At 59.8% G+C, this 26,231-nt stretch overlaps 2 protein-coding genes across 16 annotated transcripts in view; one reads left to right on the top strand and one right to left on the bottom strand.

The window, feature by feature from the left end:
* Positions 1–32: 32 nt before the first annotated feature.
* LOC104011965 (twist-related protein 2) lies at positions 33–7,396 on the top strand. Its single transcript, XM_009464278.2, has 2 exons — positions 33–707; positions 7,066–7,396. Exon 1 carries the CDS (start codon positions 216–218, stop codon positions 699–701), a length of 486 nt encoding a protein of 161 aa, XP_009462553.1. The 5' UTR covers positions 33–215; the 3' UTR covers positions 702–707; positions 7,066–7,396.
* An 816-nt stretch (positions 7,397–8,212) lies between these two features.
* HDAC7 (histone deacetylase 7) overlaps positions 8,213–26,231 on the bottom strand; it is a 98,157-nt gene continuing 80,138 nt past the window's right edge. For 7 of the 15 annotated variants that reach the window (XM_087771013.1, XM_087771010.1, XM_087771011.1 and 4 more), the window contains exons 3-25: positions 25,876–25,966; positions 23,668–23,779; positions 23,061–23,176; positions 22,771–22,893; positions 22,151–22,260; positions 21,607–21,723; positions 21,185–21,383; positions 20,094–20,302; positions 19,590–19,799; positions 18,567–18,792; positions 17,953–18,086; positions 17,178–17,298; positions 16,869–16,918; positions 15,622–15,729; positions 15,338–15,393; positions 15,014–15,101; positions 14,578–14,697; positions 14,026–14,123; positions 13,815–13,933; positions 13,485–13,618; positions 13,292–13,376; positions 12,905–13,043; positions 8,215–12,297 (exon numbers count right to left, since the gene is read on the bottom strand). In XM_087771013.1, coding sequence (XP_087627139.1) covers positions 12,252–12,297; positions 12,905–13,043; positions 13,292–13,376; positions 13,485–13,618; positions 13,815–13,933; positions 14,026–14,123; positions 14,578–14,697; positions 15,014–15,101; positions 15,338–15,393; positions 15,622–15,729; positions 16,869–16,918; positions 17,178–17,298; positions 17,953–18,086; positions 18,567–18,792; positions 19,590–19,799; positions 20,094–20,302; positions 21,185–21,383; positions 21,607–21,723; positions 22,151–22,260; positions 22,771–22,893; positions 23,061–23,176; positions 23,668–23,779; positions 25,876–25,966 — 2,811 coding nt within the window. In that variant the 3' untranslated portion in view covers positions 8,215–12,251. Of the gene's footprint in view, positions 12,298–12,904; positions 13,044–13,291; positions 13,377–13,484; positions 13,619–13,814; positions 13,934–14,025; positions 14,124–14,577; positions 14,698–15,013; positions 15,102–15,337; positions 15,394–15,621; positions 15,730–15,769; positions 16,337–16,868; positions 16,919–17,177; positions 17,299–17,952; positions 18,087–18,566; positions 18,793–19,589; positions 19,800–20,093; positions 20,303–21,184; positions 21,384–21,606; positions 21,724–22,150; positions 22,261–22,770; positions 22,894–23,060; positions 23,177–23,667; positions 23,780–25,875; positions 25,967–26,231 lie in introns of those variants that run through there. The other 8 variants (XM_087771007.1, XM_087771008.1, XM_087771009.1 and 5 more) reach the window with 5 other exon arrangements.

Below are 26,231 nucleotides of genomic sequence, written 5' to 3'. Positions count from 1 at the left end.
CGAACGCCTTCCTCTCCGTAGCCCAAAGGAAAAACCAACCGAGCTCCTTGGAGGGCTCCGCAAGGCTTGGGGAGTCTGGGGAGGTGGAAGGGTGGATGCTCCAGGCTGCACCTCTTGAGTGGGCGCTGGCTGCTCTCCAGGCCGCCTTGCCGATGTGCTGTGGCCGTCGCATCTCGTGAGACCCCACAGCCCTTCGCCTGCAAGGTGCCGAGAAGATGAAAGAGGAAAGCATGTGCCCGGACTCCCCCGAAGGCAGCCTGGTCACCAGCGAGGAGGAAGGCGAGCGGCTGCACAAGAAATGCCTCCGCAAGCGTGGCCAGGGGGGCAAGCCGGCGGAGGACTGCGGTGCGCCCTCGCCGCAGGGCAAGCGGAGCAAGCGCAGCCCTGTCCCGCAGTCTTTCGAGGACGTGCACACGCAGCGTGTGATCGCCAATGTGCGGGAACGCCAGCGGACCCAGTCGCTCAACGACGCCTTCGCGGAGCTGCGGAAGATCATCCCGACGCTGCCCTCCGACAAGCTGAGCAAGATCCAAACCCTCAAGCTGGCCGCCCGTTACATAGACTTCTTGTACCAGGTCCTGCAGAGCGATGAGCTGGACCACAAGATCACCAGCTGCAACTACCTGGCCCACGAGAGGCTCAGCTACGCCTTCTCCGTCTGGAGGATGGAAGGGGCTTGGTCCATGTCCGCGTCCCACTGAGCCGGGGTATGTATCGCCACCTCCCCGCCGACACCTCTGCACATCCCTCGCTCCTGCATCCTCCACGCATCTCCCCATCTCGGTCCTGCGGGGGAAACGCACAGCGGCCGCCCCCTCCTCACACTCCACGTGCAAGTGATTTGCTTTAACGAACCCCAGACGCTGCCAAGGCCAGCGGTCGGAGGAGGTGGCAATTCCCAGCCTTGCCGGGGCCGGTAGGACGTTGCAGGGGGCCGAGCAGCAGAGCCCTACAGCAACTGATCTCATTTAGCGGGGTCTGGTCCAGGGCAGGCTAGTGAAAGGTTTAAAACGAAGGCTTAAAAATCTGATTTATCCTCTCACGGTAACCCGGGAGGGCGTGTAGATCAGCAGACACCCTCCTGAACGTGCGTGGCTTACCGAGGTGTCAAAACCGCACGAGCAAGACCAGCGGCAGCCCCGCAGCCATCGGCCGACGGCTGCTGTTGCTCCCACTGTGCGAAGAGCCCAGCCTTGTCCTTGCCACCCGGGCAAAACCTGGGAGCCGCTCCCTGAAGGTGTTGGGTGGCCCTGGGGCCTCCAGCCCGCCCGGCTTTCCCCTAGCCCTCTCCTAAAGCACCGCAGAAAAGATGGGCTCCATAATCCCTTCGGAGCCGTAGGCATTCTGCACCACAGGGAACAAAATATTGAGACTGCCGTTTGCCCGCTCGTTGCACTGCACCCCTTGTTCGATGTACTCAGCACCATCCAGCCACCACCTGAGCATCACTGGCAAAGCTGCTGAGAGGGGAATAACCCTGTTTGCAGTGCCTTAGGTCTCGTTGGGCTGGGAGAAAGGGGGACGGGGAGAAGGGTCAGCTACCTGCTAATGTTCCTGCAGCCTATGAGCAGGAGCAGAAAGCTCTGGAGGACGTTCCCAAGCCGTGGATTTTGGGGACACTTCAGGGGAGCCCAGCCCAGCTCCTGAGAGCCCCCATTGTCCCCTAAACAGGATCAGGGCTTCTGGCTTTCCTTGGGCACCCGGCTCATTAACCCCTGCCTTGTGTCGGCCCGGGCACTGGGGGTAAGAGACCGCCGGGTCTCTGGAGAAGCCAACTGCAAAAGGACTCGTATTTTTCTTGCGCCCACCACTAAGGGCTGCAACGTGGAAAACCCTTTTAGTCTCATTTTCTGCCAGCTATCGGGGTCAGCCTTGTGCAACCTCCTTAGGCGCCGTTTCTCCTCCCGGCCAGTCTCGCTGAAGTCCCAGCTCAGCGCAGGGACCCGTGTGCCGGTGCCCAGGCGTGGTTTCTCTGCAGGCAGAAGCAGCAGATCGATAACAGGAGACAGTCCAGAGCCTGTGATGAGAAGTGCTGAGCGGCTGCGAACCCACGTTAAAGCCGTGCTGAGCCCCGGCTGGGGCGGGGAGCTGGGGCGATGCTGCAGCCCGAGGTGGGACCGCCGCTCCCCGCCTCGTCGTGGGTGCAGCCTGGCGAGGACGAGGGCTCCGATGCCTTCGCCTCTCGGGTACATCTGGGGGAAAGCCATATTGCAAAAAAAAAAAAAAAAAAAATCTGCTCTCCACCCTGGTCTTACATTTTGAAAGGCCAGAGGGAGTGGGAAAGGGAGGAAAGTGGCCATTTTGAGACAAAATAAATCATAGTAAATTCCTGCAAAGGGGCCCAGGTGATCCCCGGGCAGGCAGGGACCCTCTGCCGCAGCCGGTGCCCTGCCGCCTGCCGTGAGCACCGCTGACCCCCCTGCCTTCGGGTTTTGCCACTCTTAAGTGGTTAAGCCCCGACTTTCAGGCCAGATCTGCAGGTATAGGTGCAGCCGCTGGCTAAAGATGTTGACCAGCTGCCAGGGGGATTTCCTTTAAGGATGTGCCACATTTAAACCCTCCTTTTCCTGCAAACCTTGCTAATCTCTCCTAACCAACAGAAAAACTGCCCGTTTTCTAAATCCGTGTGTAGATTTCAATTATTTGGGGCAGACCCGGTTGTTTAAAAACTGATGAGAAAGACTGTCCTTGCTGGGCGCAGGATTGCTGCCCCTGAGCCGTGGCCGGGTGCTGCCAGGGACACCTTCCCCTTCGGGACAGCCAGAAGCGAAGCCTGCGGTTACTCGTTCTCCCTTTGAGAAGCCAAAAAGCTACCGGGGGCAGGCGGGATGCTGAGCCCCCGCGCAGAGCAAGCCCAGAGCCTCCCCCACCCTCTTCTGGGCAGCACGTTTTGCAGTTTGCGGCTGCGTTATCCTGTTTCGGGGGACGCGGGGTGCTCCGTGCGTGCTCCCAAAAGACGGGGGCTGCTCGGCATGGCTCTGCCCCGCTCCTGGGTTCGCAAGAGAGGTGGCATCGGCCCGGCGGGAGCGTGGCTTGCTTTGGTGGATGGTTTTTAAGGGCTTCAGCCCTGCCGAGCTGTGCACTTCGTGAAAGCCCAGCTAAAGGCGTCCTCGCCTTGGGAAGGTGTGGGGTTTCTGAGTCCCCTCCCCATCGCGCCCAGGCTCAGGGCCGTGGCGCTCGGCGCACGCGTGTCTGCTCCCGGTTGCGTGTGTGGGCTGTCGTGCAGCGCTGCGCCCGGCCAGTGACTTGCAGACCTGTTTATTCAAGCTGAGTGCTTGGCAGGAATTGTGTTCCCATGATAAACAGAGGAATTAAAGACCCTTAGTGATCTTAAAGATGTCTCTGCTAAACGAAAAAAACCCTCCGTGTAAAATCCCTCCTGTCCTGCGAGCGTGGTGCTCTCAGTGTGCTCGTCGTTGCTGGTTAATATTCATCCCAAGCGGCTCGGTGCTTGCCTTGAGGCAAAGCATCCTTCAGCTGAATAGATAATAATCTGCTTTGTGCCAACCTGCGGCGGTATTCGGGTACCAATTAGCAGCTCCCAGTTGGGCAGGGGAGTAATGGGAGGAGGATTTGCTAAGCAAAGACCAAAAAGGGGGAACAGCCACAGGGGAAGCGATGCCGGAGCTGGAGAGGCTGCGTCTCTCTCCCGTAAGTGAATTAACCCAGCGCTTGCAATGGGACTGCAATTTTATAATGTAAAGCAGCTAATGGCTGCTGTGAGCGCCGGCATACTGGTCTCCACTGGAACTCAGCCTATTAAATATCAAAGGGCGCTGGAATAGCTGGATGTGGATATGCCCTTGTTAACCAGGAGACATCATCCGGGGAAAGAGGGATTGAGCCCTCGAGCAAGAAAAATAATGTTTGAAGTCCCCCAAGCTCACGGTTTTTGCAGCACAGTCTTGAGCACATTAAAATGGTTTCTTTTCCTGCTGGAGGAGAAAATGAGGCTGGAAGCTGAAACTGCTGGGGGGGAAAGACTGGCGGAGTTGTACGGGGTGATATTCCTTGCCCTTCATTTGTCTCCCTGGATTTATTGGCTTTCTCGCGTTGCCCTCACTTAATTGTCTATCCTCAAAGACCTTGGATAAATCTTCCCTTTGGGGACTGTTGCTCTTGCTTGGAGTCTGCTTTGTCGGGTGGCTGTTTCATTTTCTTTTATTTATAAATATGTCTCATTGCACAGTATTAAAGCACCAGGGTATTAAAGGAGCTTGGGGAGAGCTCCCTTCCCTATTCAGATCTGCTCAGAAAATGCATTTAAAGCAGCATCTGCTTCAAAAAGCTGAGATTCCCCCTGCAGACTGGCAAGAAAGCGCAATCCCGGCTGGCTGAGCTGGCTTGTCACCCTGGATCGGTCCTTCGAAAGCAGCGAGAAGTGGGTCCATTCGCACATGGCTGGTTAAACTGGCTGAGGTGGCCCAGGACCCCCGGGCTGGGTTAGAGCAAGCCCAGGCGCGGGGCTACCCATAGCCAGGTCCAGCGGGCGAGGAGTCGTGCTGGCAGGAACCACCTCGCTTTCGCTTTTGGTTTGAGCTCCCAGGAGGGACGAGGAGTTGCCCAAATCCTGGCAAATTTGTGCCCGGGTGATTTTTCTTTTTTCCGTTCGGGTCAGGGGCTGTGTTAAATACCAGCCGTGCTCCCATCCATGCGCTCTGGCGGGACGCTGCTGGGGTTTGCTCCTTGCTCTGGTCTGGAGCAGGTTTAGAGGCCAGAAGTTTCTTCCAAAGGCTGCTGTCTTTCCCGACAAGCGCAGAGCCACTGTAGCGTTTGCCACGGCGTCCGTAGGGTGGGTGGGTAGCAGAGATGTTTGGTGCCTTGGAGGCTCCAGCTTTAGTGCTCCGGGGCAGGAGGAGCTGCCCTACATGAGGGGAGCGGATCATTCCCCAAAATCCCAGGGCCGGGTTCATGCACCGGCTCCGGGTAGGGATGCAGGATGGGGACCAGACGGGGCTGGGGATGCTCGGCCCGACCACGGCCTGCCCACGCCGTGCCGGTGGCATCACCTTGACGTCCCAGAGCTGCTCTGCCGCAGCTCCCAGAGCCCAGGCTGAAGCAGGGAGAGCCCCAGGCTGTCCGGCCATCCCTCCCCAGCTCCCTGGGCACGAGAGCATCTGGCACAAGGGCATGTCAAAGAGGAGACAGGGGCTGCCATTAATTTCACCATCAGAAAACCCTTTTGCTAGCAAAAAGTTCCACTTTTCTGTTAAAGACGGAAGAACTCAACACCAAACCTCCCTGGGGGGACCGGGCTCCTCTCCATCGCAGGGAGGCAGGTCCTCAGCACTACTCAGGATTAGTTAAAATTAAAACAGAGGTAAAATTACAGAGCCAGCCCTCACGAGCATTAAAATGTCTGCCGGTTTACGATCCCCGCGAGGAGACGGGCTCGCTAGATCTCAGCTGCGTTCGCTTAGCCCAGAGGAATGCCTTTGAAACGAGCCTGTATTTCATCGCCGAACGTCATGGGAGTGCACCTGGGATCTGGGGGGGAACGAAGGAGATGCGTTAACGAGATGGGCTTTGCATTTAATTTCCTTTTATAGGGCGGTACCTGAGCAGAGCCGAGGGTGTTAATGCAGCGGAGGGAGGGAAGGGCAGCCGGCAGCCGGGGCGTTGGGGACGGGCTCGCAGAGCCATGCATCTCCCCGGCTCCGTGGTCTGGGCCACGCCAGCCCCATGAACGTCCGTCCCCAAGCCCCGCACGCTCGGAGCTGGGCTGGCCCCTTCTGGAGGCTCCCACAGCCCTTCGGCAGCCTTCAAAATCATGCCGTGAGTGCGTTATTTGGTGTTAGACCTTGTTGGCTTGAGACATGGCCGTGCCGTGAGGCAAGGGGAGACCATTAACTTTTATACGGGCTGGGTTGAGATGCTCCTGCCTGTGTTTCCCGCACCCAGGACATCCCCGTGCCGTGCAAGGTGGACACCAGCCTTTTTGGTTGCCCATTGTGCCGGGCACCGTTGCCCTTGAGCACCGTGGATGTGCACAGCGCCCATCACGGACCTTTCGGCCCACGGTCCCAAAGGGACGGCAATGGGACACGTCGGGCTTTGGGTTTGTTTTCCTCTCTCTGCCACCAGGCCTGGGCAGGCTCTGTCCTGCCTGCAAGCCCCGCGGGCAGCCCTGCCTGCAGAGAGGGTGGGCAGGGGCTGCCCCCAGCAGCCTGCTGGCCCCGTCTGCATTACCTCAGCTGCTGCCCAGGGGTGAATTACTGAAGGGTTTGATTTATTCCTCTCCGGGCTCCTCTCCAGAGTTAAAGGTCTCGGCTCTTGCGCAAGGAGGGACTAGAAAAGCAGGAGGCAAAGCGAGGCGGGGGGATGAAATAAAACCAGAGACCTGGGGGTGATGGGGAGGAAGCCCAGAGAGCGCCAGGGCCAGCAAAATGAAGCCATTGCCCCACAGGGCTGGATTCCCCTCGCCCCCCATGCCCAGTCCCTCAAGACCTCCTGGAGCCATTTCTAATCTCCTCCAGCCCTTGCAGGAGACGTTTCCCCTGCCCAAGGTCCGGATCAGGCCACCGGCTTGGCTCGCCCTGCTCTTGCGCTGGGTTCAGCTGCACCGCGGCCCCTGGCTCCAGGCTGGCGTCCGGCATCGGCTGGAGGCGCCCGGCAGCTCTGCGGGGTCCCCTCCGGCGTCACCCACCCTGGGGACAGCCTGTCACCCTCCAGGCTGGAGAGGGCACGGTTCATCACGGGATAACACCGGGCGTCCCCACGGAGGGGAGGGAGGGGGAGCTGAGCAGCTCGGCTCCTTCCCTTCTCCGTCTGCCCAGAGAAGCATATCTGGGGCAAAAGCTGTGATTTTTTTGCCCTCTGACGGTCCCGGGCTCAGGTGCGCGGGCATTTCCCAGCGCGTCCCATCCAAACTCTTGTGGCTACGGGGAAGTCTGCGAATGCGAAGCACGAAGGCTCAGGAGCCAGCAACCGAATGCGGCTCTTCCCCCCGCCAGCTTCCCAGCCGAGCACCGGATTTTGCATGGTTTTGGGAAGCCTGGGCTGGCTGTGCCGAGCCAAAACCTCGGTGACTTGGCAGCCAGGCTGACCCTGCCTGTCTCCCCTTAGGTCTTACGCCTCCGCCTCGATGGAAACAAGCAGCAGCTCGCCAGCGCCCGGGCACCCAGACCCAGCCACCCCGCTCTGCTCCAGCACCCGAAAAACACCAGCAGCCTCCCCGGCGAGCAGGAGAGCAGGCGCCCCGTCCCACCCCACCAGCCCCCTCGCCTGGGGCTGCTCTGACCCCCTCCAAACCCCGGGGCTGGGGCAGAGGGACCCGAACCAGGACCCAGGTGGTTTTGCTTGGAACGAGCTTGGTTGGATGCCATGTATGAAACTCTTTAGGGTGTAATTTATTTTTGACTCGCAGGTGAGATATAGTCGACTTACCTACTCCGGTACTAGCTGCCTGCTTCCCGAGCCTGCAGGGAAGCCGATGTCCCCAGTTCAGCGGGCTTGGTCCTCCCCGCATCCCCCACCGCCTGCAGCCAGGACATGCAGGCAGCTGCCTTCTGCCGGGACCAGGCAGGACAACGCCTCTCGGGATGATGGGAAGGGCTGGAGCCGTCCCTCGCTGGCCTGGTCCTCACCGCTTCCTAGAGCCCCCCGGGGATGTGAAAACGCAGCAACCAAGGGTTTGGCCAAGGACCGAGCGCGGAGCCCAGCACGGCTCATGGGTTGTGTCCTGCTCTGAAGGTCTGCACCGTAGTGACACCACGGTTTGCACCACTGCCTGGCGTGCAAAGCGGATTTTGGGGGGGCTGCCGAACCCCGAGGCTCACGACGCCTTCTGCTCACTCGTATCCGTGGACGTGTCTCACAATCACTCTGTTGGAACAACCCAATTTCTTTGAAATGATTGGAAAATAAGGCTGGAGACGTCGCACGCAGCCCTTCCCTCTTCCCCGCAGGAGTGGGAGAGTTTGGGGGCATCTCGGGAGCGGCGCTGCTCGGGGGGGATCCAGGCGCTTTTGGGGGACGCAGAGATGCTGGGGGGATGACGGAGGGGTTTCGGGGTTTCCAGACAATCCCAATAAAGTCCAGGGGGAATTTTCCAGCGTTCAATCTTCTTGTTTCCTAAGGAAATGGTGATGCCCTGAGCACGAGGCGGCGCGGCCGCGTGCCCACCCCTGCACCCTCCATCAGCGCTGCTGCTCGGCCAGCTTTAATTAAATCGGGTAAAAAAGAATCAGGTGGTTTTGCTCGTTATAGCAGAGAAGGGGGGGAAAAAAAGTCCCTGTAAGCAAGGCTGCAACAAGCATGCAACCCAAAATAATCCAGGTGGGAGAGAAGCATTTACAAAGGCCCCAACAGCAGAGTTTCAATTAGCGATCACACTTTATTGTACACCAGAGAATCCAACGAGAAGCGACAGCAAGGCTCAGACTACCTTTTCCTATATAATCCTCATTTTTATGTACACCGTGAGTGGATTCCCTGCTCCCGGGAGCTGACCGCAGCCTTTAAAAAGATCTGAATGTGCTTAAAAAAATAAAAATTCCACTAAAAATAGGCTTGTGGATGGCTTCGTGAACTGCATCAGAGGAAGTATTTTACATATGAAAAATGAAACCACCTTTAGAAATAGAAATTTTCTTTCAAAAAAATAAAATGTGCTTTAAAAATAAAGGGGAAATACCTCTTCGTGATGTGGAGACTCAGGCTTCCAACCCTGTCTGAAAAAAAAAGGGTAAAGTTATCTTTTAAAAAACGATTTTAAAAGTAACGTTTTGTTGAGTCTTTTTTTAAAAAAAAATTCTTACATGGACTTATTTGAAAAATGAGCAAAACATCAGCTCTAAGGAAAGGACAATAATTTGACCCAAGGTCTTGGGGTTTTTCAGTGCTCACAGTCACGGTCATGGCGGTTGTCACCAAAGACACAGAAAGTTTGAGGGGGGAAGGTGTTCGGGGCAAGGAGGGATGGATCTGGAGATGTTCAGGCCCTCAGCATCTTCACCAGTCTGGGGGAACCCCCCAAGAAACCCTGTCCCCAGCAGGAGGCTGGGCCACGACAAGCCATCCCGTCAGCGGGAAAGCGCGAGGGGCTTCCGTGGGACCCGGTGCCCGATTTGGAGGTCCCGTTCTCCACGTGCAACGGGATGGAGCGCGCTCACCTGGGATGCACGGGCGCAGCAACAGGGATGGCTGCAGAGGGGAGCTCCTCCCTGGAGCTAGAGGAGATGTCCACCATCGGCGTCACGGTGGGACTCCTCTGCCTGATGATCAGCTGCTAAAATCAGGCAGATGGGAGCTCGGTGAGGTCCCTCCCTCCATCCTAACCGAGAAGCGGTGGGAGCACTCAGGCAGCAACGCGCCCACCCAGACCTGGGCTTCAGCATCACCACGGCAGGACCTCCACCCATGGGACCCCACCACCTCCTCTGCCCCCCGTGCTCAGCGGACACCACTGAAAGGGGTGCTTAGGGGGGCCTGGGGACGAGGAGGTGCCACCCACAGGGAGACGGGACCCTTCCAAGCAAGCACATAACTGCTAGAAAAAAAGTCGTGCTCACACGAACGCCCACGCTTCGCCGCTGCGTCGCTTGGCCCCCGTCTGCGGGGTTGAAACCACAAGCGACCGGTTGGCAGCCGGAGCCGGCGCTTCCCGTGAGCCGTTGGGCACATCGGCGGGGTGACGCAAGAGCGGAGCGAATGCGGAGGGGCTGCTCGGGGTTTCGGCTCCGGTGTGGGGTGACCCACCACGTAGGGCGCAAAGGATGAACGCCACCTTGGCCACCCACCCCAGCCCAGGCTGGTGCTCCCAGCTGCCAGGCTGGAGGCTGGGAAGGGCCAGCCCTTGAATTCATGAGCTTAATTAATCACAGCTTTTTTTCCTTTGGTATCTTGCCCTGATAGACCCGGAGGAAACCTGAAAATGTTCAATACTGAAGAAGTTAAGCAGCGAGGAAAGGGGCTGTTTGCTTGGGGCATGTCCCTCTGTAACAGCTTCCACAGCTGAGCTTGCCCAGTTGCAACCACAGCTTTCTTCTGGAGGAAATTGGGGCACAAACTCTCCTTCGATGTTGAGCTTTGGGCTTCCTTGGAGGTGAGGAGCGGCCATGGGCCACGTCGCATCAGGACGGCTCCTGCGTGGCCTGAGTCCAGCTGGGACCCACTGGGAGAAATGGGAGTGAGGTTGGGACTGAGCAGGGAAGGGAAACCGAGGCTGACGGAGGGAGAGGTGGTGGCACCGGAGGAGCCACGGCAATGGGGGCTGTGGGTGCCCAGCGCAGCCAAGGGGCCGGAGCAGAGGGATGGGGTGGCAGCACCAGCCTCAGCTTGGGGACACCAGAAACCCTCAAGTGCCCCAAGGCTGGAGAAGCAGCAGGTCCCTCCCAGCACCCCACAGCCCGCCCGGGGGGAGACCCAGGATGGAGGGACAGCATCTACAAATGCCAGGCTCTGGAGGAGACAGAGAGAGGTTTTGGGGTGCTTGGTAACCCCTTCCTGCCCAAGCTGTCCCACTGCAAAGCAACGGGCTCTCTCCGGTCCAGCAAGAGGCTGCTGGGAGGGTGCCCATCCCAGGACCACCTTGCAGGGCGAGCGCGGGTACCTGAGCCCCGGCAGCAAGGAGGCAGCCATCGGGGGGTACGGGCAGTGCTGCAGCGTGGCCACGGTGACCTCTCGGCGTGCCACCCCGCCGTAAGGGAACTCACAGCCTCCCCGGTCTCTGTGCCGCTGGCCGGCGCTGCTGGACCCCAGCTCTGGGCAGTCTGAGACACAGAAATGTTTTATTCTTCTGTCTTTTTTTTTTTCTTTCTCTCTCCTTGTTACTTTTTTTTTTTTTTTTTAAATTACAAAATCTCCTCCCTGTGCCTGCAGACGGACCTGGCCGCCTCCGAGCTCAGCCAGGTCTGTGTCCCGTCCACCCCCTCCGCCCCAGCCCAGCCGTCCCCAAACCCCGCTGCGGCCCAGCACCCCGATGCCCGAGCGGGGACCTGTCCTTGCGGGGCAACCCACGGGACACGGGGAAGACATGGGGAAGGCTCTTGGGATGAGGAGGCACACGATGGCAACTCCCTGTTGCAGTATGAGATGGGAAGAAGGCAAATCTAGATGGACACCGCATTTTGGGGGGCCCGACCCTGCCTCTGTCACCCCAAGACAGCCTGGGCAGAAGCAGGCACTGTATTGCTGGGGCTCTGGGCATCCCTGGGGCAGCTGAGCACCAGGCAGAGGGCGACAGGACTTGGTTTGATCCCAGCTGGAGAAGAGGAGCCCATGGGGGTTCTGGGGGTGGGCTCGGGGGGGACTGGAAGACAGCTGGGCTGCCCCTGCTTTAGGGGTTACAGGGGTCTGCGGTGATACAGATCCTCAGGTCAGCGGGCTGCTGAAAAGGGCTCAAGGCACCTTGGTAACGTCCACACGAAGAGGTGTTTGTTCCCGAAATTCCCATGGAAAGAAGAGTACGTAAGGTTCACATTAGCACACGTCAATTGTATATAGTGCAAATCAGAGCCCCGGCACCAGAGGGTTCATGCTCTGGTTAGTGGTTAGGATGTCCCACGGGTGCAATCCTGGGCGCTGCAGACACTCCAGCCCTTGTTCTGCCCCAGCTGCAAGGCGATCGGCGCATCGTGCACAGCCGTCCAAACCCTTCTCGTGCAGAGCGAGGCCCTACCCCATCTCACTGTCACGCTCGCTCCCTCCTTGAGCCCTACCAGAGGAAGCGGAGCCACGAAGCCTTCGCGAGAAGACACAGAGAGCCTGTCCCTTCCGAGCAAAACACAGAGCTGCTTCTCAAAGGCATCACTGCCTGGCCAGAGAGGAGCTCTGGGCGCAGTCCTGAAGGCGGCTCTAACCACGTACAGCACAGCCACGACATCCATCCCAACACCCACCCCCTTCCCCAAGGGTGAGGAAGGTCCCAGGAGAAGGGCAGGTCTGCATCTGGCTGCCACCGCAGCCAGAGGGGTGGAGGCCCCTCACGCGTGTCCCCAGAGGGGTTTCAGGTCCCGAAAGCTGGGGACTGATTGCAGGCACGGTCTAGGTTTGCAAGGCCACACCTTGCAGAGGGAGTTTGTGGTTTTCCATCGGTCCCGAGCAGGAGGACATCTTCCAGGTGGCTGCACAAGCATCCTTTCTGGGAGACCTAGAGAGGTGGCAGCCAAAGGTCCAGGCCGTTTCAGGACCGTGACTCGGGGAGTGAGGATGACGTGGCAAATGGGAAGCCAGGAGTGAAGAGCGAGCGCTGGGCTCAGGAGAGTCCAGCCACATCCTGGAAGCAGGGGAGCAGAGAACGTCACTGCTCGTCACTGGTTCATGGGCTCCTCTTCCTCCATCGGCTCGTCTTGTGGCCTGAAATGGAGAAATACGACACATGAGATGAGGAGGGGACCTGTGTGACACAACGCATCCCTCAGCATCGAGCTGGAGGTTCTGACAAGTCCAGCATCTACACAAGCCTCCCAGTGCTTCCCGCTTCACCAAGACCTACGTAGACTCTGGCTGAGTCCTGGTGAGGATGAGAAAAGGCGGTGGGCAGGTGGGGACCCTGCTGAAAGGAGGTGATGAACCCCCACACCTCCAGCCTCCAAGGAAGCAAAGAGGATTTGGTCTCGGTTTCATCTTGTTTAGGAAGAGCCCAGCGCTGAATCCCCCAGAAGCCAATCCAGGTCCTGACCACGTGGATGCAGGGCCTCACCCCATCACCCACTGATGAACGCTGGGGCCAAATCTGCCGCGATGTGAGGGCTGCAGGATCAGAGCTCTCGGTGGGGAGGATGGTTGTAATTTCATCTCCCACAGCCTTCTTAAAGCCAGCACTGTCCTGACCTCCCAGAAGCTCATCTGGCTGTGGGACACGGCCCTTCTCTGCTGCCACCCCCGTGACAGCAAGGCTCGGACCCAGGCACGCAGGGAGCGAGGGGCACCCACATCTCCCAGGCTCAGTTAAGAGCATCACCTCTTCTCCACCATCACGGCCACTGAGAGAGAGGCCAAGGCTGTGACCGTCTCCACCTCTTCTGCCTCGTGGTGCTGCGCCTCCAGGAAGGAGCAGCCCAGCTTGGCGGCAAAGCGCTGCACGGCCACCCAGTATTTACCTGCAGGAGAAACAAAAAATCAGGAGGTGCCAGGACAGGGGTGCCCCAGGTCTCCAGGCTTCCCTTGCAGTGAGTGCACATACGGGGCATCGCCCTTCCGTGAGGAGGATGATGGTGGAGGGCTCCACTGGGGTCTTTTATGCCAAGTGTCCCCTTGGGGGTCATGGGGTTTACTGGAGAGGGGAGGAAAGGCTAGCACTTGGCCCTTCCATGTTAACTAACCGAGCCCCCAGCCCTAGGACACTCACTCTGGACCTGGATCACTGTTTCCAAGGAGCGCACGGCGTTGGGGTTTGGTTTCTGCCTCATGCTTTCCTCTGGGAGAGGGTCCAGCTGCCGAAGGAAGGCACAGGGGGTCAACAGGAGGGAGCTGTGCCCAGGGCTCGGCTCGCAGCGTCAGTACAGCCCCACAGCCAGGACCCGCTGACCCCCAGCTCTCACCTCGTTGCCCAGCAAGGCTGACACGCAGGCCTCGGATGCGTCGCAGATGGCCGTAAGGTCATGGCCACCTTCTAGCGCGAGGACGATGGCTCCACCAGCCAGGCTCATCAGCTGCTTCGTCATGTAGCCAAAGCCTGGAGGAGAAGCCCGAGGGGTGGTTGTCAGCCTCCCTACCCGAAACGCTGGGGCCCTGGCCCTTGGTGGGCTGGTACAACCCCAAGGATCTTCCCCAGCTCCTGGAGAGCTGCCACCCCTACGCCACGGTCCCAGCCTGGGTGGGCAGCGGGAACAACCCGCCCTGAGCCAGCGGCGCTGCTTCCACCCCCTTACATTTAGCAGAGACTTTGTAGCCACCCAGGGGTGGCGGGTGGCCATCAGCCGCGTCGAAGCCGGCCGACACCAGCACCACATCGGGGGCGAATTCGTGTGCAATTGGCATCACCACCGTCCTGCGTGGGTAAAAAACAAATAAGAGGTGTTAAGTGCTGGCTCAGCCTGACACTGAGAGAGAGGAGATGAGCAGAAACACAAGGAACAGTACCTGAAAGCAGCCAGATACTCAGGGTCACCCATGGGGGGGTCGAGCCCTCCAGTCCAGGCTATGTTGACATTAAATCCCTCGCCAGGGCCAGCACCAACCTGTGAAAGAGCAAGGGCAGCAGTGAAGGCCTGGGTGCAGCCTGCAGGGATGCTGGGGCAGTGCCCTGAGCAGGCTCCATCGCTGCCAGGCTCCGGCGAGGCATGGCTGGGTGTCCCAGACCCCCTGCATTGTCAGGGCCACAGGAGCCGGTTGGGCTTGCAAAGCTTGCTGAAGAGCAGCAGAAGCTGTGGCATTTTCCTGACATTCCCCAGAGCCTTGCAGCCATCGGTCACCGTCCCCGTGCCGCTGGCTGCAGGCTGGGACAAAGCCTTGGCTCTGCTGCCAGCTGGGTGAACCAGGCAGGATCAGGCATCAACGGGCAAGGCACTGACACAAAACCACCCTCTGCTCAAAGCCAGCGCTGCCCTGCTCTGCTGGCTGGCACCTTCGCCGCCAGCGCTGCCGTCCCTGGGCAGAGCTGCACAGACCTCGCAGCCTGTTGGTGCTTTTTACCTCGTCAGCGGCCCCGCTACCGGGGAAGAAGTTGCCATCATCGTGACGATGCAAAGAGATGTAGAGAACGTCAGGGTCTCTGTAGAAGATCTGCTGGGTCCCATTGCCGTGGTGAACATCCTAGAGGGAGAGAGAGATTGGGAGAGCGCTCTTTTTTTCAGCCTTGAGGGTGGCCCAATAGCCTAACGGAGCTAAAAGCAACTGGATCTCTACCCTGCTCCAGGGCTTGGTCCCCCATCCCCAGGGTCTGCTCCTGCTCCCCCATCCTGACACGCCGCGGGGTTCCCAGCCATGCCGCTGCAGCTGGTCCCCGAAGGAGGAGGTTCCGCCGCTCTCCAGTCTAGCTCCAAACCAGAGCTGGGAGGAGGTGCAGACACCCACTCCTGGGGACGTCCTGGGGAGGAGCAGGGACACGCTGGGGGACAGAGGCACTTACCCAGTCCACAATGAGGATCTTGCCGAGTTTCCCTTTCTGCTGCAGCTGCCTGGCAGCAATGGCCACCGAGTTAAAGAAGCAGAATCCCCTGCAAAGAGGGAGTTGGAGCTGGTTATCCCTCGGGCCCTTCCTGAGCACCCTTTCCTCCTGGCTCATGTGCTCCCCAAAGGGTGGGCTCTCCCTCCCCTCTCCCTCCGGCCTGGATACGCATGGGTCCGAGGAGAGGTCAGTCTGGAGTGATCAGTGATTTTGAGCCAAGGAGATGTTTTTTGCGGCTTCCCACATGCCAGCCCAAAGCCCTGCGGCTTGGGAAGGGGCCCTTACATGGCGGTGGAAGGATCCGCATGATGTCCAGGTGGCCGCACCACAGCGAAGCCGTTCTGGGGACAAAATAAAGGCGAGGTGATCAGAGCTGCTGCCCCCAGCACCACGCACCACCTCCACACCCCGGCTGGCCAGTCCTGCCGCCCGGGGGCAGCTGGGGACAGGGCCCGCGGCAGCACAGGGCTGGGAGCACCCGCTGCCAGCTGGCGAGACCCCACAGCCCCCCTCCTGCCCGGCCACGGGGCGATGCACAGCTCTGGGACCTCCGCGTGAAGCCAGCCTACCTTCAGCTCCCTGGTGGCCACCTTGAAGGCCAGCTCGGTGACGCTGCCTGCGGCCCAGCGGGCAGCATTGGAGGAATGCAGCTCGTTCCAGATGGTATCGCTGTCCACCTGGAAGCAAGGGGATCGGTCAGACGGGGACATGGCACCCACGCTCTCTGCCAGCCGCCCTGCTCGGGGCCAGGGGTTGAAGTCCTGTGCAGGCTGAAGGGCCAGGCACCGTGTAGCTGGGCCACCTTGCACGCAATGGGGCAAGCTCCCCAGCAGCTCCCTGGTGCTGCTGGCCAGGACGGCAGCTCCTCTGCATGCTGTCAGCCCCAGCCCCCAGGCGAGCTCCGCACAGAGCATCTCGCCCTGCACCCGGGGGCTGGAAGGAGTGACTGAGAAAATGCTCGTTACCTTCTTTATCTTATTTTATTGTTTAACCAAACATCTTGGTTTGATCAGGATCACGTCAAGGGCCGAGCCAGAGCCGGAAAACTCAAGTCTCTTCTGATCAACGCCATGTGTGCAACGCAAAGGCTCCCCTCTGCCCACGGAGAGGGGCAGCTCCAGCCCCCCCGCCTTCGGGGCACGGGCGAGAGGAGGGCAGGGAGGGAGAGGCAGAGCGGGGAAAGTAGATGCAAACGGGGCTGAGAAGAGCTGGTGCCCAGCAGCGGGGGCAAGGAGAGGAGAAGAACCAGAAGAGGCAGCAGGAAGGCATGGAGTGAGACCCTTCCTGAAAGAGAGAGAGAAGGACAGAGACGGGGGGAGAGAGGAAGAGAGGAGAACGCAATGAATGGAGAGAAAACAGGGCGGGAAGCTGTGAAAGGAGAGGCCACAGAAGTGTCTGGAGGGAAGTGGCAAGCTGCTGGCCCCATGACACTGCTCCCCTCCCTCAGCTGAGACCATGGCTTGCGGCTTCCCCCAGCCGTCCCGCCAGCTCGCTCCCTTCTAATGCCCCTTAGAGTAATGGCTCTTAGAAATGGCTGTGGGGGGCTTTTGGTTCCTGGGCCCCTTAGAGTAAGGAGGCACAAAGGATCCCCTTTCAAGGGTGGGATGCTTAGGACCATCCCAAGGACGGGGGAAGCTCTGATACAATGACATCTTGCCCACGGATGGAGTGCTCCCACCTGAGGCTACCCAACCTTCGCACCCCAAAGGCTCCGGGAGCTCCCTCTCCACTCAAGCCCACAAGGAAGCCCTCGCTGGGGACAGAAGAAAGGAACAACCCCGTCCAAAACCGGCCAAAGCAGAGATAGAGCACTTACCCCCACCCCTCCGCAGGGCAGCATGACGAACATCCGCTGCGACAGGATCCCTGCAGAGAGAGGGGACAGCGCGGGCTTCAGAGCTGAGAAACTGGGGAATGGTGGGGGACAGGGCACACGGCACGGGGGTACCAAGGAGGGAGGTTTGGCCTGGCTGCTCGGCCAGAATTAGGACCAGCCCGCAGGGGGGCTGCTTGGTGCGGTCCCCATGGCTGAGGGCACTCTGAGACCCGGTGTGGATGTGCGGGCAGGTACGGGCAGAAGGCGAGGGCACGGCTGCCGAAGGGAGCGGTGTGGATGTGGACTCACCTGCCAGCTTCCCGTTGTCCAGTTTCAGGCGGTTGAGGGGATTGGTGCCGTAGAGGAAGACGTGGCGCTCGGTATGGACACACTGCAGCTCTTCCAGGGTGGCCTTGCGTCCCCGCAGACACTGTGGCAGACAGGGGCTGTGACCAAGCTGCTCCAGGTGGGAGATGCGGGCTCGCCCACCCACGCACACCAGCCTCCGAGGCGGGGGGCACATCCTGACGTACGAGTACAGCCACACCTCGTGTCACCACAGCTGGGGAGGCAGCTGCAAGGCGGAGCGCCGTGCTTCTTGCATGGGACTTGAACTTGAGCACCCCTCATTTGCAGGCAGAGATCAGGCAGCAAATGCCAGCACCGCCCTCCCTCAACTGCAGAGCCCTGTGCAGACCAGTCAGCCCAGCTAGACCAGGGCAAGGTTTCTAACGGACTGGAACTGACACTGATGTTCCCTGAGTCGGCAAAACACCATTTCAGTAGGGATCACACCTCTCCCTACACCCATCTTCCAGCAGAGCAGACTGCTGCTGCCCTCTGAAGCTGGAGATGGTCAGACCAGCATGCTCTGACTTGGCACTGCCAGCAACGGAGAAGTCCAAGCCCTCTGCCAAGGTCTTTGTTGCCTGGATAATGGTGGCAACAGGCTGAGAAGATCTGGGAGCAAAACGGATGGAGCTGGGAGCAGGGTACCCTATCACACCGTTAGCAGGAGATCTGCTCGTACCAGCATCCCCCTCCTGGGCAGGCGTCCAGCTCCCACCCTGCCGCTCGCGCTCACCTCGCACTGGCTGCGCAGCCCTCTCTCCTGCAGACGGGACCAGATGCTCTGGATCCTGCCCGCATGCTCTGGGTGGTTGCTGTTGTCGCCGCAGGAGCACTGGTGTTTGAGCATCACCGAATCGTAAACCAGCCCTGGAAGGCACAAGGAGAGCTGCTGTCCCGAGGCTGGACTGGACACCCAGGCCTTGACATTGCTGACCCTAATTCAGCTCCTTTTCAGGGGCTGGTTGAGACCCTAAACGCCTGTGGCCTTTTGGTTTGACTGAAACACCTCTCTCAAACCATGGGAGCTTCTGTCCCAACACGCTTGAAGCCAAATCCTGCCTTGGGTATGTACAAGAGCTGAACCTTGCCAGCATCACTGGACCAGGATGGCAGTCAAGGGGCCAGATGGGCAAGTCCTGCTTGGAAAAGTCACTTTACATAAGGAGAAGGAGCCCCTCATGGCTTGCTCTGCTCTTTTTGTAGCGAGCCAGAGCACTCCCAAGCATTTATGAGTCCAGGATTGACTGGGACTGATGCTAAGCTGCCCCTGGGCATCCCCACCTCCCTTCCAGCTCCTGTCACCAGCCCCTGCTGCTGCTCCAGCCCCACAGAGGGGCTGGGCCATACCTGTTGTGAAGTGGGGCTTGGCTGGCTGCTCCTGCACGGGCAGGGAGAGCGTCTTGGGGGCCGTGTCCTGGGCAGGAAGGGAGACGGTCGCGGTGGCAGGAGATGACTGGGCCCTGGAGAGGGGCCTGTGCCCCGCATGGATGGTGGGGACCATGGGGGAGTCGGCCAACGGCTGCCGCTTGAGGAGCTGCTGCTGCACACGCTGGTAGGAATCCCAGAGATAGGCCTGATGGAGAGAGGCGGCGGTGAGCATGGCACCGGGGCGGTGAAGGCAGCATCACCCGGCCCAGGGAAGGGAGCCCTGCACTGTGCACCCTCCCAGGGTCTGGATACCACAGCCCGCTCCATGCTGGGGGGCTCAGAGCTGGTTTGCAGGAGCTGGGACACGTCACGCAGCATCTGCTGCTCTCTGCTGGCTCAGCCCCGCAGTGCTGGCAGCCCTGCTGCAAGGCACAGCAACCTGGGGACCATACCCAGCAATCTGGGGACGATACCCAGCTTTGCTGACACCACGGGTGGCTGCAGCTCTTGTCCCTGTCCTAGCAAACTGCTCCAGGCTGAAGGAAGGCACAGACGTGGTGCCTGTGTCCTTACCCACACAGCGCCCCTTTACGGAGGTGGCTCCCAGGGTCTGATCTGGATCTTCCCAGGCTTGGGATGCTACCAGCTTTGCTGGGTTTGTGCAAAGCCTCAAATAGGAGACACCAAGGAATGAATTAAAAATTGCTCCAAATCGCAGGGCAGGGATCTCTGCACGCTGCCTGCACAGGACTAATACTCAAAGCAATTAAGCTACGACTGGAGAGAGGGACAAGGCTGGGAACTCCACCTCTTACAGCCCACTCCTGAGCCTCTATGAAAGCTTCAAACCACCCCAAGGGCTCCATGAAGCTTGAGACAGCCAGAGAAGCCATCGTCCCTTTTCCCCATGGGCTCCTTGTGCCCAGAAGGGAGAGGGCTGCTTCAGGCTGGCAGCCCACACCCCTCCCCAGGGCTCTCCCATCCCTGCCAGCCCTTGGGTACCGGCTGTAGGACAAGCTCCTCTTGCGGCTGCATCATCTTCTGCGTCCTCTCGGGCTCCTTCACGCTGCTCCCCGGCCGTGCGGGCTCCACGTGTGCCCTCGCTGCGTCGCCGCTCTCGGCCCCGGCCTCTGGGAGCGTCCCCTCAGCTTCCATGTCCTCTGAGGAGGGGATCTGCCGCAGACGGGGCTTCTCGCTGGATTTAGCCATGCGCTGTGGTTGGAGAGGTCACAAATGAGCATGGAGAGGTGGCAGGGGACAGGCCAGGCTGAGGAGGTCATGAGGGGTGGCAGGGCACCTCAGGGCAGGAGCATGATGGATGTGGGAGCCAGGGAAGCTGAGCAGGTACCCTCAGCTTGCTGCTACGAGTCTGGGCAAGGCAGCATCTCCCAAGTGCCTCTGCCTTGGCCCTGGACACCTGGTCCAGGCAGGGTTGCCATCTTGCACCCTTCTAGCATCTGTCTCCCATTACCTCCTACACGCCTGGGCTGGGCCTCCGTGACTTACCTTGCCCAGATGCGTCTGTTGCTTGAGTCTCTCCAGGAACTGGGTGTGATGCTGCTGGTACACCAGTTGCTGCTGGATGGCCTTGGGGTTCTGGGGCAGGGGCTCCGAGCGGGTCCTGCCCAGCGGTTTATGGTGGCCTGGGAGCGACAGGCGCTCTGCCGAGATGAGTGAGGGGGTGAAGGAGAAGGGGACGGTTCCCAGACCTGGCACTGCAGGGGAAGACGAAGGAGAGGTGAGGGGTGGCATGGTCTGCTAGGCAGACGTGACACCCTGCAGAGCTGGGCACGGCGAGCAGCAGTGCTGTCTGCACCCATGCAGACTATCTCCAGACAGCCCTAAAAATGACATTGATCCAGTGCTGGAGCCCAGTATCTGGTAGGCCAGGATGGATGGGCTGTGTCTTTATGGCTCCCCTCCTTCTGTCCCCATCGCTTTGGCATCACACAGCCCACAGGGGTCTGGGGACAGGATCTGGCTGACCTCAATCATCTCAGTCCCCCCTCAGCTTCATCCTCAATGGGAGAAGCTTCCTTTGCTGCAGGTATCACAGGGCAGGGGGAGATGGAGCCAGAAACCAGCATGAAGGAGCCAGTTCTCCTTCTGCTACAATTAGAGTGGATTACCTCGAGGGGCTGGGGGGAATAAGGCAGCTAGAGGCAAAGCCAGGACGTCTGAGCTGCCCTGCTCAATGCAGGGCCTGTGGTGAAATGTGCTGGCACAAAACCCTAGGAAGAGGCAGGAAAGACCCCTTGGAGGGGGGCTTCTGGGCTGCAGGAAAGGTGAACGGCTCCAGCCCAGCCCAGCTCGGGCCAGGCAAGGGGCAGCTGGAGGGAAGAGCCACAGCGGCGGCGCTCTCTGCACTGTTGGGGCCATGGTGCATGCAGAACTCTGGTTTCATCCATGGCAAGGACATGCTTGCAGGGGCAACATCCTCCATTCCCTTGGCCCCAGCTCACAGAAGAGTAATGAAAAATCAAGGCCACTAGGCTTTCCCAGCACCCAAAAAACCTGCCCACCCTGAGCAAAGCTCTACGCTGAGCCCTGCCAGCACTGACACAGCCCCAGCGCCTGTCACCAAGCTCAACACTTACCCGCCACCAGCGGAGTGTGGGCGACCGAGGGCTCGAGGATGATGACGGGCTGGAGCCGAGTGGATAAGGGACTCCCAGCCTCGTGCTGCTCCAAGCCAGCTGGTATGAACATGGGCGAGTGCGTGCCCGTGAGGACAGGTCCGTTCAGCACGGGCACCCGGTGTGCCAGGCTGGAGAGCGGGCGGCGATCTGCCTCTCCCTGCAGAGAGGAGGAGGAGTGGGTTAGCCACCCACCAGGACACACACGGCAAGGGGACAGCATATCCTCGCCGTGCTCAGTGCCCACAGGCAGCAGCTGTGGATACTCAGAGCCACTGCATGCCCAGCATTACCCCAGGAACCTCAGGCCCAAAGGAAAGGGCTTCCCCTGCCCCGCGGGGACTCTGCCCAGTTCTAGGGCTACCTACAACCTGGCTACCTACCCTGGCGCTAGTGGTAGCCGGCAATCCCAGCGTGATGGCCGGAAGGGAGGCTGCACTCTGCAGGGCAAACTGGGCCAGTGAGCTCTCCTGCATCATCAGGCGCTGGGCCAGGGGTGTCTGCACCAAACACAATTCATTAGTCTCCTGCTCTGGCAGAGGCAGAGCTCAGTGTGGGACAAGCAGCTTGGGCATGGGCAGCAGAAGAGGGCAGCTGAGCCCCACCTGCCTGGAGGAACACCTCGGGCCAGGGCAAGGGACATTAGGGCCCAGTGGGGAGAGCACATACACTAGGAGACAAGAAATGCACACTGCCAAGGAGGGCAGTGTGTCAGGAGCAGCACTGGGCCAGACAGAAGATCCCACCGTGCAGGGAGAGCAGGGCTAAGGGCAGTTCCTGGGCAGTGGGATCCGGGGCTGGGGTCCCCAGGGGTGGATGCTACCTTTGCCTGAGCCTAGGATGGGAGTGGGAGATCAGGGCACCCAGCCCTGGGGTCAGGAAGCCCCAACCTGCAAGACCTCTGGCTGCGAGGCCGTCGGAGCTCACCTCGTGGGCCATGCCGGAGGCAGCGGGGAGGGCTCCGTGCTCAGCGGGGAGGCTGTCGTTGGGAGAGCTGCAGCCGGACACGGGGGTGCTGCTACTGCTCGGGGAGGAGTCTGCACAAGGAAGAGAAACGGGGGTGATGGGCACAAGCACCCAGAAATGGGCTTCACAGCCCCTGCCCCAGCCCTTCATAGCCCTCCCACCCTCTAACAGCTGCCCACCGCCCTCCGAGGGCCAAACCTCCCTTTGACTGCGTGGCACAGCAGAGACGGAGCTGCCCTGCCCGCATGGGAGGCACCCCGCCACAGTGAGGAAGCCTGACCAGCCACGTTTGCTCAGGGCCTTGAACCCTTTCAGCCTTCTAGGTCCATCCTGGGCCCAAAAAGCAGCAGGGTACAGCTGCAGCAACATCTTTTCCTGGCTCATCTATCCCTGCACCATCATGGCAGAGAGCTCCCTCCATGGGCTGCGCCCCGAGGAGGGCACCCGTAATGTGCCAAGCCCTGAAGACACGACCCTCAAGCAGATGTGGTGTGGGGTCCTGGGCAGACCGTAGCTGCTCCAGCCTGGCCCCAAGGTCCCTCCAGATCCCTGAGGTATCATTGTCCTGGCAAAGCCCTCACCGATCGCCTCGGGCGGCCGCCTCTTCAGGGAGGGGGGAGCACTCTCCTTCCGCGTCAAGGGATTCTTGCGTCGGTCAAGGCACTTCCTGGGCTTGCAACGCACCTTCAGATTGGGCTCAGACGCTGCGAGCAGACAAGGTGGTTAGTCCCGGCCCCACTGCCGACAGGGGCGAGGCTGGACTGGCTTCGTGGGGCCAGGCCACCCTGCTTCTCAGCTCCAGCCATCCCCCGCGCGCAGGCTGTGAGGGCATCACGGCGGGAGGGAGATGGCGTTACCCCCAAGGCCTTACCTGTCTTCCGCAGCGGAAAATGCTCTGGGGGGTCAAGAGAAGTGCTGGGGACAGGGGGCAGGAAGGTGCTGAGCACAGGAGGGGAAGGGCCCTCGGGATCCAGCGGTTCCAGAGACCTATGGGGAGAGGCCACCTTGTCAGAGACCCTTCCCAGTTGGCAGCCACGTGCCAACCACGCTACGCCCTCCAACGCAAGGGTGGCCCAAGGGGTATTTGCCTTTTCTGGGTGTGTGCTAGCTCTGCCAGTGGCCAGAAAGGCTTGTCCTGTCCACTACCACAAGCACCTACAGAAGGGATCCAGCTACTGGTGTTGCCTTGTCTTGGGACAAAAGACAAGAAGCCTGACAGTACTTCTCGGGTCAGGAGTGGGACGAGCCATCAAAGTCCGACAAGGTCAGGGAAAACAATGCAGGAGCTTCATCCACCTCCTGCAAGCACTTAACACAGAACCAAGCTACCTCGCCCAACAGACGTTAGCTAAACAACATCTCTAAAGACCAGAAAGCAGAAGATAATGGCAAGATCTTGCCCAAGATAAACAGCCACCTTTTTCGGGTCCCGAGCAGATGTCCTGCTCGGGGCAGGCCAGAGGATGCCCTTGTTTTACCTGTACGGCATGGCTGAAGGGTTGGGGTTGCTGGTCCTCTCCAAAGCTGCCTGCTGCTTCTTCAGGATGACCTCAGCCAGCTTCTGCTTCACCACTGTGCTGGCCACAGCACCTGCAGAAAGACCAGCAGTGACCACACAGGGCTGAGAGCCAACACAGAGCACTTTAAGGGATCCCTGCAGACATGAGCGTGGCCCCACGGCTCCACAAGTAATGCCAGGATGGCTGGAGACCCCCTACAGGCACAGAGACACTGAGAAAACCCTGTGGAGATGCTTGGTGCAGTTCTCAGGTCAAGGTTGGCTCAGGGAGAGAAGGGCCAGCCGGGGCAGCCGGAGCTGCCCAGAGGGTCAGGGAAGCATCCCCGTCCCACCCTCAGCTCTCCCACATCATGTCAGGAGCCTGATCTTTTTGCGTGCGCCTCGTTGAGCATTGGGAGCGCGGCTGGCGAGAGGCAGAGCATCGCCAGAGGCGAGTCTCAGCTGCAGATCTGTCTGCTTCATCCGATCCAGAGACAGCAGGTATAAGCTGACACCCACAGAATAAAGAGGGCATGAAAGCACAGCGTGGCTCGTACAGCGGTGACAAAACTCCCACGGGTGCATGGGATCCTTCTGAAGCCTCTCCAGAGACACTGTGCCCTGGGGCTCTTTGAGCCTGCGTTACACGCTGATAACTTCCAGCTGATGGTGTACAGCTCAGCCTGTCCGGCACCTCAGCCCCCCACGCAGTCATACTCTGCCCCCCAAAATGGGGACAGCTTGCATGAGAGACAGCAAGAAAAAGAGAGCACCTCCAAACAGTTCAGGGGATAGCTTTGAGGCTCCCGAATCTCCTGAGGGAGCTGCGCTCTTCCAGAAGAGCATGAGACTTACCGCAACCCGCTGGCAAACAAACAGCAGCGACCCACGTTCAACACCTGGCTCCACCGCGGTGGTACAACACCCCCACGCAGAGGTCTGACTGCTGCAGGGTGCTGCAATCGCCAGTCCCCGGCTGCCACGAGCCTCCCGTGTGTTTCTCACCTCGGACTGGGGCCTGTTCCCATGCTCCTACCCATGCCAGGCCATATCCCCATCCATCCGTTCCAGCAGGAACGCTCTGTGGTTACAACGGGGATGCTCCATGCTTCTGTGCCACTATTCAGCACCTCCGAGCACAAGTTACTTAATTAATTTGTATGATTAACTCCCGGATTGCACAAAGGGGCTGTGTGTAGGCTGTCACGCTCAGCCGTGCCGAGCTGACTGCGTTCGCAGGAGCTGTTTGCTCAGGAATGGCAGGGAAAGGGCAGGCGCTGCGTTTTCAGCATTGCAATTAGCCCCATCAACCCTGTGCACCGTGGCGGAGAAGCCTGTGCTCCGCAGCCACGTGGGAGCAAGGGAAAATACCAGCATCCCGACAGAGCTCAGACTGGACAGGCAGGTGGACAGTAGGCTCATGGACACTGGCACGGGCGCAATGCAACCGCTGCATGCTGCAGCTGCATTTTTGGGTTGCGATGCAGAGCTCTGCACATCCAAAAGCTCAGAGCAAGCTCCCTGCGAGCTCCCTGCGGCCACTGGCACTAGATGGCGCAGGGAGATCGCAGCCGGACGGGGCTTGCAAACCTTCCTGCCCAGCGTGGGGGCACCCACTAACCTCTCCCCACTGCCACGGGTGCTCCAGCCTGGGGCTTGGAAGTTCAAGAGGCAAATTCATGCCCTGCCCAGTGCAGTCACAAGCACCGTCAGCTTGGGCAGCACCGCTGCAGCGGCCGTAGGAAGATCTGGAGATCTGTCGTGACCTCCTGGTTGGCATCGCTAGGAAGGATATGAAGGACAAACACCAGCCAGGCCTGGGCCAAAAAAAAAATCTCTTGCCAGCTGCTAAGTGCAACTTGCTGGCATCGCTGCTTGCTGCTCAGAAGGACCGGACTTCCCCGCGGACACCAAGCTGTTCTCTTGGCCCCAGGCAGGCACAGAGCACGGCTCAGTTTGGTGCACAGGACAGAGATGCTCAGCGGCATGGATCTATCACACGCCTTTAGAGCAAGAGAAGGCAGAGCTTGGTCTGGATAAGGGCAGAACCACCTGCTGAGCCCCCTTCTAAAAGCCACTCTGATCTCACTCCCTCTGTGAGCCGAGCCCCCAGTTTCGGGGACACGGCTCCTCGGGCAGGGATGCGGTGCCCGGTGCCACGTGCCAGCAGACACGTGGAGGCTCTTACTTCGCTTGCTCTTGTCCTTGTTGAGGATCTGCCGCAGCTCCTGCTCCTGTTGCCCAGGCTCGGCTTCGCGGTGCGGGGACTCCATGGTCACCTGCAAGGAGAGGGACATCAGCACCAGGAGACCCCAGCCTCGCCCAACGCAGACCGAAGCCCTCCTACCCCCGCCCAAGCCCAAGGCACGAGTACACGGTGATGGAGCATGTCTGAAACGGTCCGTTATGTCAATTTTGGAAGCCCTGGCCGACAAGAACGTGTTAAGTTGTTTCATCACAGCAAACCGGACGCATCTTTGTCTCCAGAGACGCTCTCCCCAGGGACATCATAAAACTCAAACCAGTTTGTTTCAACTTGCTGCC

The sequence above is a fragment of the Nipponia nippon genome, unplaced genomic scaffold, assembly GCF_047370975.1.
Source record: "Nipponia nippon isolate SJK-2023a ecotype South Korea unplaced genomic scaffold, ASM4737097v1 scaffold_35, whole genome shotgun sequence".
In the NCBI taxonomy this organism is placed as follows: Eukaryota; Metazoa; Chordata; class Aves; order Pelecaniformes; family Threskiornithidae; genus Nipponia; species Nipponia nippon.
This window is presented reverse-complemented; position numbering and strand designations above follow the sequence as displayed.